This window comes from Mustela lutreola, chromosome 11, assembly GCF_030435805.1.
Source record: "Mustela lutreola isolate mMusLut2 chromosome 11, mMusLut2.pri, whole genome shotgun sequence".
NCBI classification, from domain to species: domain Eukaryota; kingdom Metazoa; phylum Chordata; class Mammalia; order Carnivora; family Mustelidae; genus Mustela; species Mustela lutreola.
This window is the reverse complement of record NC_081300.1, coordinates 83,284,624-83,298,766: the sequence shown is the minus strand read 5'-3', so window position 1 is coordinate 83,298,766 and position 14,143 is coordinate 83,284,624. Positions and strand designations below refer to the sequence as shown.

Sequence of the window (14,143 nt, the reverse complement as noted above, 5' to 3'; positions counted from 1 at the left end):
CGCCCCGCAGAGGGTTCCTTCTTAAAGAGTCCGTCGTGAGCCTGCACATCGGCTGCGTTCCCTCCAGTCTCTGTGGCTGGAGTGGATTGCATCTCGGCTGGATCAAGAATTAACCCGCTCTTGAATGGTCCGCCTCTTTTCACCTTCCAAGGAAGAGGGAAAGATGCAGAGAGATCGTCCTTCCCGGGTACAGAAGCTCTGCGGAACTGTCGTTTACCGGAACTGGATAGTTGCTTCCCAGCGGAGCTCTGAGAGCGGACACCCCGGGGCAAGATGGCGGTCGATCCTCTGCCGCTGCCCCGGGTCTGGCTAAACCCGAAGGTATTGGGCTGAGACGGCGCTAGCTGCGGCCCCGACCCCGAGCGAGGGGGCTACGAGCGGATAAAGGTCCACGGCCTGCGGGTAGCGAGTGGGAACAGGTTGTGGGTTCTCCTGGGGGGGGGGGGGGCTTTGGGGGAGATGGCCCTTCGGCCGGGTCCCTGCCTCCCCAAGTAGGAGGGCAGGTGTTGGGGACTGGCTTTCGTGTTCCGAGGGGCGGGGGTGCGGAGAAATTTCTTCGTAGCCGTTTCCACCCTTTTTCATCTCTGGGAAGTATAGACAGAGTACTGCTGGGTGAAAAAGATTTGTTATCATGGTTGTTGATCCTGAGGAAAGATGCTGGGCTCCAGAGTCACCCAAACCGGAGTTCAAGTCCTATTCATTCGCTGTATGACCTTGAGTGAATCCCTCACCCCTCCGAGCTTCGCATTCTTGCTCTGTAAAATGGAGTAATTAGCTCGTTTCATAGAGGAGGTTGTGTAATACAGGTTTTAGTGTCTGACACTCAGCTCTCTCAGTAGAGACAGCTGGTGTAAATGATTTCAATAAGAAAAACTTGGTCGTAATCGGACTCTAACAGCCCTAGCGGCAGCCTTGCATTCTCAGCTTTTCTTTGCTGCCCTGTGAGCAACGGAGTCCCTTGGGTCTTTTCGGTTAGAAAAGTGGCTTCAAATTCGGGAGTCTAGTGACTTCTAAAAACTCATGTCCACTCTACATTTCATTTTCTCTGTGGGAGGGTAGGATTGATAATACCGTGCACCTAGATAGGCTGTACCCTTCAATAAATGATAGCTGTTATTCTTCACAGTCTGAGTCCTGTTGCCTATTTAAAAATTGTATCACTGAGACCTGGAAGAGCCGTTGAAAAGACAAAGTTAGTTAAATAGCTGTACAGTGTTTGATACACGATCTGCCCTTAACAAATGGTGGTGGTCACTAAACTTGGCTGCCCAGCTCTTCCACCATAGGAGGAAAATCCTCCTGGGCTCAGACAGTTGATGTTTATGATGCTTCACCTTTGGTTGATACCCTCTGGACTTTTTCATAATTATCCAGGAAACTGACCACATCCAGGGAAGACTGATTTTGAGCAGATACCATGGGAATATAGAAGTAGAAAAGCATCTGAGTCCAGTCTCTTAGTATTAAAATCTTGGCTCTGCCCCTTTCTAATTGTCTAACATAGACTATGGGACATAACTAAATGATCTCACACGGTTGCTGGCTTATGATATAGAAGGGACATGACACATAATGGATATTTAATCAACTTATTTTCCTTTTTGCTTTTTAAATAATCGTGGTTATCACCAACCTCTTATGTTCCTAATTTTCCACATATATCATTTTTTCCCTAACTGGATGGTAAGCTTTTTGGATTTTTTTTTTTTTTTTGGCTTGTTTTTTAAGTGTAGGTGATAACAGTAAAGCTCAGTTACATGCTATCTACTTTCAAATACTCCTTGTTAAAATCTTCCCACTCTAATCCTAATCAGAGTGTCGTGTTGACTAGGTCAAAATAGAAGAAGTGTAAATATTTCAATTCTTTTAGCACCCATAGGAGGTAGGTACTATTGTCCTCAATTTACAGATAAAGTAACTGAGGTATAGAGAGGATAAGCAATTTGGCCAAATGAGGTAGAATCAGAGTAAGAAAGAACCAAGGGTATTTTGACTCAGGTTTTTTTTTTTTCCTATTACGTACAGCCTTTTTTTGATTGTGTCGAAGTTTGTGTAATCCTTCATTACAGTTACTTTGAGTAAGTAAAGACTTCATAATGTATTTTATTTGTTTGATGAACTTGTAGATTCTAGGCAGATAGAAGAGGTGAATAAGAAGGAGCTAGAAAAGCTGCAAAAGCTCCTCTGCAAGGTTCCCTGGGAGAAGTGAAAGTTTTGAGATAGTCTTACAGCTACTTTGTCACAGTTTGCCTATGCATCCTCCTGTTTTTCCATTGAGAAGAGGCTCCCTGTCCCCCACCCCCAAATGAGGAGCTTTCTACATGTTAAGGAATGATCATACCATTGTGCTCACGGGTAAGGCCCTCTCTTGTGCAGCTCTCAGAAGCTTGAAGCTGTTACCCAATCTAAACAGGGTCATAGCCCAAATGATAGGACTGGTGAATCTTATTGTACCCAGGGATAGGACAAAATTTAATGGATGAGAAATGTAGTGGTCCCAGCCTTATTTCCTACCCAAAGAACCTGAGTGTGCAGATGAGAGCCTCTACTGAAGTTTTGTTTTAAGATTTTATTTATTTGAGAGAGGGTGAGGGAGGACAAGCAGGGGAAGGGGCAGAGGGAGAAGCAGACTCCCCACTGAGCAGGGTGCCCCGACTCCGATGCGAGGCCAGATCCCAGGCCCCCCAGAATAGTAACCCGAGGCAAAGCAGACACTCAAATCGGCTGACCCACCCGGGCGCCCCTACTGAAGAGCTGGGAAACAAACAAAATAAAACTCGTGTCTGTAAAGATAATGCATTGATTACTGTTGACTGCACACCATCAGCCACCATGACAGGTATTTGACATACATGATCTCATTTGGTTGTCCTTAGCCTCCACCATTAAAGAGATGAAGGCAGAAAGCCTCTGAGGCATCTCTCTCCAGCACCTGGCAGAGCTGGGGACCAGCTCCAGCTCTGTTACTCCAAAGTGGGTGTGCTTCTCAGTGCCATGCTGCCTCATCATGTGTGTTCTGCAGAAAATTTAGAAAACAGCCTGGTTAAGGAAGCAGAACTTCCTGTAATCCCTCTGCCTCAAAACAACTGCCCTCAACTTGTTGGTGTGTTTCTTTTTCCCAGCTTTGTGTCTCTGTGTGCACATGCATTTTTCTTTTTCATTATGTAACTGGGATCATATGGATCCACAGCCAACTCTTTTTTCATTTCTCCAGCATAAACATTTTTCTTATGGTTAAAAAATCTCAAACATAATTTTCAATGGCTGTTTAACATTCCCTTCTCCTGTTCTTGCTTACTGTCAAAAAGCAAGTACAGCTTTCATTCAGCTTCTCTGGGCTTGTTTTCAGTCTATTCCCTTTAGGCTGAAGGCCTGGGGTGATATCAGACATTAAATAAAAAGGACACTAGTGTTTAAACACTAGTTTAGTGTTTCAAACCAGAGGTATTTTTTTAAATTATTTTATTTGGTGAGGAAGTTATAGGATGCCCTATCTATAACACTTAACCCTGAATCTGGATTTTTTTTTTTTCCTTCTGCTCTTGCCAGAAAAGACAAGCTCCTCTGAAGCAAGAAGCTGCCCTCAGTTGTGAGTCCTTGACAACATCACTAATGATTACCTGGCATTTCTGTATCACGGGCAGGTCCTCAGGTGAGCTCTCCAGGCTTCTTTTTTTTTTTTTAAAGATTTTATTTATTTATTTGACAGAGAGAAATCACAAGCAGGCAGAGAGGCAGGCAGAGAGAGAGAGAGGAGGAAGCAGGCTCCCCGCTGAGCAGAGAGCCCGATGCAGGACTCGATCCCAGGACCCTGAGATCATGACCTGAGCCGAAGGCAGCGGCTTAACCCACTGAGCCACCCAGGCGCCCGCTCTCCAGGCTTCTGCTGGGCAGAGAGAGCAAGTGATTCAGAAGAGTGTTATCTTTTCCTCCTCTGCCTTCTTCCCCTCCCTCCTGTGATCAGGTCGGCTTTGTTTATTTGTTTTGACAGTTATTGATGAGAGATCCATGTGTTGGGAAAGCCTTGTTTAATAGATGTGAATTACTGTCGAAAAGGGACCACTGAGACCCCTCACTAGGTTGATCTGGCAGGAGCCCTGAATGAGCTTTTTATTTATTTATTTATTTATTTATTTATTTTTAAGATTTTATTTATTTGTTTGACCAACAGAGATCACAAGTAGGCAGAGAGGCAGGCTCCCCGCTGAGCAGAGAGCCTAATGTGAGGCTCTATCCCAGGGCCCTGGGATCATGACCTGAGCCAAAGGCAGAGGCTTTAACCCACTGAGCCACCCAGGTGCCCCAAGCTTTTTATTTATTTATTTTTTTATTTTTTTATTTTTTTTTTTTAAGATTTATTTATTTATTTATTTGACAGAGAGAAATCACAAGTAGACAGAGAGGCAGCCAGAGAGAGAGAGAGGGAAGCAGGCTCCCTGCTGAGCAGAGAGCCCGATGCGGGACTCGATCCCAGGATCATGACCTGAGCCAAAGGCAACGGCTTAATCCACTGAGCCACCCAGGCGCCCCCAAGCTTTTTATTCTTGATGGTGTTTTCACCTGGGCACTGCTTTGAGGGAGGTAGCACAGCAAAGAGATTGTTTCCCAGGGAGGTATGGATTTCTGAGTAATCCATTTCAGTCGTTTTGTCAGCTGGGCTGATTATATATTTGGGACAGAATGACAGTTTTCGAGCCTCCAAAGAAAACCTCTCAATGTGGGAGCCTCCATGGACCAGTGTTGTGTACGCTAGGCTGATAGCCAAACCTACCACGTTGGGAAAAGACAGTTACTGGTGACTTAGATAAAAATGTAATGGATATTGGTGAGTGCTGTGAAGTGTGTAAACCTGGCGATTCACAGACCTGTACCCCTGGGGATAAAAATATATGTTTATAAAAAATTAAAAATTAAAAAAAAAAATGTAATGGATAAATGAGAAGCTCTGTCCAAATCATGACAGTCAGTCGATGGCAGAGTTCTGGCCCAGAGTCTTCATCAGTCCATGGCAAGATGGGATCAGTAAGGATGGCAGAATAAATTGTACATAAAAACAAATACATTCAATTTAACAGATTGTTTTGCATTCTGGAATCACAATCTGCAAGCTTTTTTAGCATTAAAATGACCCTTTGTCCAGAAAGATTAAAGGTTTCTTTTGTGGTGGGCACAAAATAAGTGCCAGTAAATATTTGTCGAGTGAATGGCTGAATGAAATAATGACAGTAAATAATTGTTTGATTTTTTTTTTTTTTCTTTTCCCCTTCCAAGTCTTAACTTGGCAAAAATAAATTTGACTGCTCAGTGTTAGACTGTTTCAGAGAATTCGATTATCTAGGAACCTTTGACCTGGAGGATGCCTGGTTTGCATTAGAGCGTTATGGATGGAATTGATTCATGCCTTGTTCATCTGTTAAACGATTACAGAGCCCATACCCTATGGCAGATGCTGTGCTCTTTCTTTTAAGCAGATGTAATTATTTAATACAGGAAAGAGCATGGTTGGTCTAGATGAGTTGCATGAAAAGAGCCAGTAGGAAGTTGGGACTTGTGCCAGGAGAGCTATTAGCCTTTTTGGAGAATACAGAAAGGTCCCAAGTAGCTCTCTGTTGCCCCAGTGCCTGCCCACCCTTGGCTCCGGAGCCCCTTCCTATGCGTGTGTTTCCTATAATGGCCTACAGAGGCCGCTCACCATTTTCCCCACAGGGTTTGTGCAAGTTTGCAAACATGTTCACCGTTTCTCAGACCTCGAGAGCATGGTTCATTGATAGGGCCCGTCAGGCCCGAGAGGAAAGGCTCGTGCAGAAGGAGCGGGAACGGGCAGCTGTTGAGATTCAGGCCCATGTTCGGAGTTTCCTGTGTCGGAGCAGGCTGCAGAGAGAAATCAGGTGGGTGCCAAGGGCTCAGCACATTCTCCCTTGCTCCCAATTAATAGCAAGAAAAGATGGTGTTTTCTCTTACAGTTCTTGAAAAGTCTTCCAGCTGCTGTGAGCTAATATAAAATGTCTTTTTTTTTTCTTATCCTTCCCTCCCCAGGAGAGAGATCGATGAGTTTTTTAAAGCAGATGATGCTGAGTTCAGTAAAAAAAGTGCACTTTGTATTTTTAAGATTGCCAGGAAACTGCTGTTCCTGTTCAGAATTAAAGAGGATAATGAGGTAAAATAATAATAGTGAACACTCTGCTTACCCATTGGCCAGATCTTTTTAAAGTATTTTATAAATACTAATTCATTTAGCCCTTACAGCGAGACCATGAAGATAAACTCTGGGATTGCCACATCCTGCCCTTTCTGTGTTCTTAGGATGTGTTTTGTGGGCATTGTGGTCAGTGCTTCTGAGAATCATCACTGTTCTTTTTCACATTAAATATGATAAGCCCTTGGAGTCAGATGTAAACTGGGAGCCAGGCAGGTTAGGAAAATGTGTGAAAGAAGCCATTTACAAAACAACAGAATTCCTAGTGAGCAGTAGCCAGAAGGGAGGTGATGGTGATGGGGGATGGTGAGGACATTAGAGGGAGCGATGGGGTCTAAGGCATGCCCACTCAAGGTGGGTAGCCACTCTGGGGCTGCAGCCAGTGGTGGACTGCTACTCTCCTTTGAAGAAGAGGTACTGGAGATCCTGTGCCTGCTTGTAAGAATTGGTAGCTAATTTGAAATTCCTTTCAAATCCTATAAACCAAACAAAATGTTCTGGTTGCACCTTTGGCATTAGAGTGATCAGCCCAGAGCAGCAAGTTGTCTGTTCCAGTACACCCGATAGCATTGAGGAGTGCCTCTGTGCTCCCAGGGGTTAGGCATTCATTACTGCAAAGCATTCCATTGTGCCAGACCCTCCTGAAGGTACTGGGGGCCCGGAAGGAAACAAGATGGGCAACGTCTCTAACCCCGTGGAGCCTGTAGCCTAGAGAGAGGCAAAAGTATGCTGGCAGTGGACACACAGACACATAGATGAGGACAGACAGGTGAAGTGAGGTGACCACTGTTGACAGAGGAAACTATAGCTCTGGGTAATGAGGTGGCGGCCCTGGACCACAGCACTTTTGAGGGTGGATCCAGGGTTGGTATAGACAGTGTCATTTAGTTTCCACTTTCCTTCCTTTTGCATTTCAAGAGAAAAGTGATGATGTGACAGTTTGTGAGGCAGAAGTCTCTGTCCGTGGTGCTTACAGAATGGCCCCTGGGAGAGCTCCACTCGGGCGGCAGATGCCAGTCTGCAAAAGTGCAGGCCCAGATTGCCAGGTTGATTTCATTTTTGCAAAGGAGCCCCAGTCTAAAACGCACGTGTCAGGCTCATCCAGCCTGTGGGCCACCAGGCTGAGAGCCTTTCATTAGCCTCTCCGATCGTGTTTTTGTATCTGTGAGAGGGAATTCAATATGATCACACATGTGAGTCCCCTGGCACCATGTGAGTGCCTACATGTGACAGGTGCCCATGGGACTCCTGCCTTTTTCCCATCTCAGCATTGGTTGTGGAGTGTATAACCCCCACTCTGCCTCTTTGCAGAGATTCGAGAAGTTGTGTCGCTACATCCTGAGCAGCATGGATGCTGAGAATGAGCCCAAGGTAAGCGGGATGGGAGGTAGGAAGTCTCCCAAAAGCTCTCAGGCCAGTCTCTTGGCTTTAAAGATCCCTGCTGAATTTGGATTTTGTTGGGTGTGGCTTTGCATAGGCACACAGAGCCCTGTATGTCAGTAACAGCTCGAAACATTAACGAACTGTAACTGATTTTTTTTTTTTTAAGTCTCTTCATTATCCAAGAGCTATGGTCTGCTCTTACCGCTTACTCAAGATACCAAATTCCCTTCCTAGGCTATTCTATCCCTGGGTTTAGTGTTAAAATAAATCCTACTCGCTGCTTATTCACCTGTTCATCTCCATTGCCTTCTCCGGCACTGGAGCTAGCAAACGGGTCCCCTTCCAGTAGCTACAACATATGTGTTTTGGTCTCCATGCCTGCCCATTACATTTCTCTCGCCTGCTTGTAGGTGTGGTATGTGTCCCTGGCCCTTTCCAAGGATCTCACCCTCCTGTGGATTAAACAGATCAAACACATTCTTTGGTGTTGCTGTGAGTTTCTTGAGCAGCTCAAGGTAAAAACAAAACAAGACACCTGTGAATATACCCTCTTACTGGAGGCCTTTAGTACATGTTTTGAGAGTCCTCGTGATTCCTTCATAGGTTATTCCGTTGAAAGTTTGTCTGAGTCAATTAAATTATTAGAGCCCTTGTTCTGAAAGAGAGTGAGTTAGATCCTGTTATCAGAATGAGCCTTTCTTTTCTGTGCAATATTTTGACCATTGGCCTGTGCTTACTACAGTCTCCGATCCCTGGAAATCTGTTGGCTTTCTTTCTGTTCTTTTGACACAACAGATAATTTATTGCTTATATTACTGTATCAGTCAGGCCTTTTGTTGCAAGTGCAGATAGCAGACATCAGTGCAGCCAGTAATACATACAAGCTAAGTGAGAAAGAGACCGTCTTTGATAGAATATTCTCTGTAGCATGGCAGCCAGGGATGACCAGAACCAGGAGCTTCTAGGGTTCTCTTTACCCTTTTCTCTCATCCCTGCTCCCTTTCGAAATCGTGGTAGCCAGCAGTTCTGACCTCACATCCTTACCCTGTCTTGACCACAAGAAAAGTGAGGACTCCCCCATTGGTTTAGAAATCTGGGAGGACTGATAAAGGCACCCTGAGAACCTGATCTCAACCTTGAGCTAGTTGCAGTGGCAAGAAGGATGGGGTACTGCCACTGGCCCTTCCTGGTCCTGTACTCACACTTGTGTTAGGAGAATGTGGGCAAGGGTGTGAGTCGTTGGAAACAGCAGACATTTTCACTTTGCACAATGGGGGGAGAGGTTTCAGGGGCAGAGGCTTAGCAGTGACTCAGGTCGTAGCTGAGTGATAGAGTAGAGGTCCCCAGAGCCCCCAGTGATTGGTTCCTAGCCCTCTCCCTCAAGGCACTTGTGAATGACTCACTCAGCCTTGACCTGGCAACAAGCATGAATTGTGGTTATAATAATAGCCAGTATTCCATGGAGTTACCTGTGTGCCGGGCACTGTTCTTAGTGCCTTATATACTTTAATCCATTCATTTCTAACAACAAGTTATGGAGAAAGCAGTGGTCCTACTCCTTTGTCAGCAGCCAAGGAAACGAGTACAGAGAGGGTAAGCAACTTGGCCTAAATAAATCACTCAGCTAGGAAGTGGTAAAGCTAGCCATCTGAGCCCAGAGTCCCTGTTGTATTCAGCTGGATTTCTGCATTGCAGCTTCAGTGTACACGCATGCATACATGTCTGCGTACGAACATACACAGCAAGCTAGCTCCAGTCAGCCTGTTTTCCAAGAATTCTCTTCTCCGTTCCCAAGAGCACTTCAGATTCCATGCTTGAGCACTAGTGTGCCAGCATCTCTGTCCATTAATTCCCAAAGGGGTCGCTTCCCAGGAGGAAAAGGATAAACTCGGACAGTCCTGACTCCCTTCGGAGGCCAGTCTGCATCCAGGCCGGTTGTGCATGGATGCTTGGCTGTGGGAGACGGGAGGGCTTGTGTCTCATCTCAGTTTTTTTATTGTTTCCAGCCCGAAATTTTACAGGACTCCAGACTCATCACGCTGTACCTCACAATGCTCGTCACCTTCACAGACACTTCAACATGGAAAATTCTCCGCGGGAAAGGTCTGTGGGACTTGCTACAAAACCTTTCCCACGTGGCATTTGCATAGTGAGCCTGGGGAACTTTCACCTTCTTAAGAAGCATGTTTGCTGCCATAGGTCTCAGGGAGAGACCTAAAACCCTACAAATGAAGATGCCCTTGGCACTTCCATCAGATGGTGTTTGCAGTATCCAGAATTTGTTCAGTGTTCTAATAATTTCTCCTCTCTTTGCATTTATATTCAAAGGCTTGGTCCCTCTAATCTCGTTTTTGAAAACTCCCCTAGCATCTCAGTCTCCAATTAACAATATTTGCTTGACCTTGTCATTCACATCAGAATCACTGAGAGCAAATAATTCTGTTTTGCCTGTGAACTTTGTGTCTTGAAGCTGCCTCCTTTTCCCCAGAGGGTGGGCTGAGCCTTATGTGTTTCGTATATTCACTTCATCCTTCCGTTCGGCTAATAGCCTTATCGGTGCCAGATACCATGCAGGCGCCAGAGAGACCGAGAAGATCGCTGCCCTCAAGGGGGTTTAGGAGCCAAACAACTGTGTGTCTGCCCTTCCTCACAACTCTGGGGAGACTGGTGAGGAGGACGGACCCCAAAGGGAAGTCACGGACCTGTGACCATATGTGCAAATAAGCAGACTGTACCTGTGAACATATACATGTGGCCAGGGGTGCTTGGAAGGAGTGCTACAAGAGGGGAGAGCGTTCAGTGGGTCAGGGAGGACCTGCCTTACTACTGTGTCTGGGGCTCAGGCTCCCCTGCAGGAGCCATGTCTGAGCTAGGAGCTGGAGGGAGGGTTAGCGTTCAGAGCCAAGGGGAGGGATAACACCTTGAGAGCCGAGGCAACTGTATGTGCAGAGGCTCCCAGCCAGGAAGGAGGGGTAATTTTAAAGCAGGGGAGTTGGTGGGTGGTTTAACACTGGGTGAGTTCTGTCCTTGAGTTCCAGGGAGCTCTGTCCCGGTGCAGGGAGAAGGCAGCCACAGAGAGCAGAGGGTGCCGGGCCCTCAGAGGGAATTAGGAAGGGTGCTACAGGCCCTCTGTGTTACCTCTGGCCAGGGAAATGATAGGACTCCTCGCCTAAGAGGGGACACCTGAGCTGGACCTTCTGGGAGAGAGAATTCTGGCAATTGGTCTCTCCCTGTACATTGGGACCAAACCAAAGATGGGAGTAGGAAAGCAAGCCAGAGAAAATCTACTTTCCACTTCCTTTGTGGCCTCGGGCCTGGGCCGTGATGTTCTGTCCCACGTATAAACGGTTCACAGTAAGGCCAGTGCCTTTCTTCTCAGACTTTTTTTCTTTTTGTTCATTTAGGGGAGAGTCTTCGGCCAGCCATGAACCACATTTGTGCAAACATCATGGGACATCTCAACCAGCGTGGGTTTTATTCCATGCTGCAGGTTTGTGACCCCATGCCTTATCATGGGACCTTGTTCTTCCCTACCTGAACTTGGATTTTTACGACTGATTTCTTTGGCCTATCTGGTGCCTTCCCCACAGAAACCTTTTTGCAAGAGGAGTTTAAGGCCTGGCATCCTGTCCCTTCCCCTGCCTTGAGTTTGTGTCAGGTTTGTGTCAGGGGAGGACAGTGGCCCTGGGATCCCTCTATTGTGCTCCATCTTTGGCTCCAGGAATAACCCAGTCACTTGACATTTAAAATCGGGAACGACACCTCAGGGCTTGGTTCCCTTGGGTTCCTTCTTGGGTGGTGTCTGGAATTACTTTTCTTGCTGTGTCCTCAAACACCTTCTGTCCACACTGCGCTTTATTGTGCCAGCTCACACCCCCAGGGAATTGTCAGAACTCTAACCACTGTTTAAAAACACTTTGGGATTGTTGAGTTTAAGAAGTAGCATTGATCTAGCCCTTCCTTCTGCCTGGTACTGAGATGGGCTGGCTCCTTCCTGATTGGGTTGCCTTTTCTCCTCACACAAATCCTGTGAGCTGGCTTACTGGCCAGAAGTGGTATCATCAGCCATTCATCTCCATGAGAGAAGCTTCTGGATCCCAGAATACGGGAAGAACACACAAACGAGATTTAAGTTTGGTATTTTCACTGGCTGTAAACTTTTTTAGCTCTTTATTATTTCAAAATTTTAAATATGATATTGAGAGTTGGTGTGGTGTCATGAAGGCGATAACCCTTAGTTTGCTCTCCCTTCTTTTCAGAAGAATTTTCAGAAAAATTCCAATAGAGTTTTTTATCAGAAGCCCTCATTTTACTTCCACACTGCTTTTTTACATACATGTGAATATATAATCAGCGTTGTCCCCTGACCAGTTGAAGTGTTCTTTTTCAGGTACTGTTAACCCGTGGCCTGGCGAGACCCCGGCCTTGTCTGTCCAAAGGCACTTTAACTGCAACCTTTTCTCTAGCACTGCGGTAAGTAGCAGACACCGGCTGAGGGGTTGGCACGCTTCGAGAGGCTTGCTTCTCTTGCTTTCCTTTTCTCCTATTCCTTATGTTCAGTTTGGGCTTGCCTGCTTTATCAGAATTCACCGGAAGTGTCATTCTTCAATGGTGACCATCTGTGGCAGCTCTTCTGTCTGTGTCCCTGAGGTTTTGGTATCATGATTCGAAGGAAGCTTTTCTTCCCCCCCCCCCCCCCCCATCGAAGGAAGCTTTTCAAAGTGAATTGCTTTCATTGTGCCAAGGGCCCGAGATACAAGCATTTGTCCTTTTGAGCTTTTAATTGATAGAACCCGAGAGCTGGAGGAGGCCCAGCAAAGGGCCAAGCAGAGGGTTAAGAGAGTAGTGTTGTGAACACGGGTTTAAAATGTTCGAATCTAGAGGCCCAGAGAGGAGGTACTGTTTGCCTTCACTTAAGAAATAGAAAATACATAAGAAGCTAACTAGTTCTCTGTGGAAATGATGCCTGCAATTCTGAGAATCATCAGGTACACAGAGCTGGGTCTGTTTGGGTCCGGAACTATCTTAAGCTGTCAAAAGCAGCACTAACTTGGGGGAAGAGGTTAATAAGGTAACCCAATAACCTTAATCCTCAAGGTAATAATAAACTTAGGGCAGAGGGAGTGTTGTGATCAAATCAGCTTGGTAGTGTGCCCTGCTCTGCCCCCCTTGCTAATCCACAGGGCACTTAACCACGGGAAGCCCTCGACAAGTCTGGCGGTTCAGGAACCTTTGGGCTTGTTTAATCTGATGTTGGCCCAAACCTTCCTGAATGTGCAATAACCTCGCCTGATTTTTCAGTGCTGGAGTGTGTCTGTTAATGGTCCTTTTCTACGGAATACTGTTTTGGAAAATGATCTTCTAGAGGATCAGTTGGCACATTGTTTCTGTAAGAGGCCAGCTTCTACACATTCTCGGTTCTGTGGGCCACACGGTGTCTGTCACAGCCACCCTGCCATTGCAGCACACCGCAGCCTAGACAATACATACCGAAGCGACAAGGGCCTGTGTTTTAATAAAACTGTATTTAGAAAAATATGCGGTGGGCAGAATTTGGTTTGTGAACCATATGTGAGCCACTGGTCAAGACTGTGCTGTCCACTGATCCCCAGGGGCTATTAGAAATACGTTAGAATTAAGAATTCAGTTCCTTGTTTTGCCATGTTTCAAGTGCTTCCGGGCCACATGTGACTAAGCAGTGATGACCTTACTGGACCACACAAATAAGGAACATTCCCATCATCATGGAAAGTTCTGTTGGACAAGGCTGGTCTAGAACAGCCTGGTCCAATAGAAATATAGTAAGAACTGCATTTAAAAAGTCCAAAAAAGGGGCGCCTGGGTGGCTCAGTGGGTTAAGGCCTCTGCCTTCGGCTCAGGTCATGCTTCGAGGGTCCTGGGATCGAGCCCCACATTGGGCTCTCTGCTCGGCAGGGAACCTGCTTCCTTCTCTCTCTCTCTCTGCCTACCTGTGATCTCTATCTGTCAAACAAATAAATAAAAAAATCTTTAAAAAAAAAAAAAAAGTCCAAAAAAGGGGAAAATTAAATCTTATGTAATTTTATTACATAATCTATTTTATGTAAACAAGTGTATCTAGAATATAATCATTTCTACATGAAGTCAGTGTTTTTAGATTATTTATTTTAGTTATAAACTTAATAATTTCTTTTCGGGGCACCTGGGTGGCTCAGTGCATTAAAGCTGCTGCCTTCGGCTCAGGTCATGATCCCAGCGTCCTGGGATCAAGCCCCACATCGGGCTTTCTGCTTAGCGGAGAGCCTGCTTCCCCCCACCACCACTGCCTGCCTCTCTGCCTACTTGTGATGTCTCTCAATTAAAAAAAATTAAAACCCATCAAAAAAAAAATAATTTCTTTCTTTTCATACTGAGTCTTTGAAACTTAGGGTGGATTTTATACTTATAGCCTATCTGTCGCTGAACTAACCACATTTTAAGTGCTCGGAAACCACACGTGGCCACTGGCTACTGCATTGGACAGCACGTTTCTAGAGGGGAGATCCTTAAGACAGAGGAGCAAGTGTCAGCCAGTGATGCTATAAT

General features: G+C 45.8%; 1 protein-coding gene across 5 annotated transcripts in view; it reads left to right on the top strand.

Moving 5' to 3' along the window:
• The first annotated feature begins 238 nt into the window (after window positions 1–238).
• UBE3B (ubiquitin protein ligase E3B) overlaps window positions 239–14,143 on the top strand; it is a 53,618-nt gene continuing 39,713 nt past the window's right edge. The window contains exons 1-10 of one of the 5 annotated variants that reach the window (XM_059139910.1): window positions 239–402; window positions 2,026–2,078; window positions 3,550–3,652; window positions 5,707–5,888; window positions 6,037–6,157; window positions 7,508–7,567; window positions 7,990–8,094; window positions 9,586–9,682; window positions 10,984–11,069; window positions 11,970–12,052. In XM_059139910.1, coding sequence (XP_058995893.1) covers window positions 5,728–5,888; window positions 6,037–6,157; window positions 7,508–7,567; window positions 7,990–8,094; window positions 9,586–9,682; window positions 10,984–11,069; window positions 11,970–12,052 — 713 coding nt within the window. In that variant the 5' untranslated portion in view covers window positions 239–402; window positions 2,026–2,078; window positions 3,550–3,652; window positions 5,707–5,727. Of the gene's footprint in view, window positions 420–2,025; window positions 2,079–3,549; window positions 3,653–5,706; window positions 5,889–6,036; window positions 6,158–7,507; window positions 7,568–7,989; window positions 8,095–9,585; window positions 9,683–10,983; window positions 11,070–11,969; window positions 12,053–14,143 lie in introns of all 5 variants that reach the window. The other 4 variants (XM_059139911.1, XM_059139908.1, XM_059139909.1 and 1 more) reach the window with 4 other exon arrangements.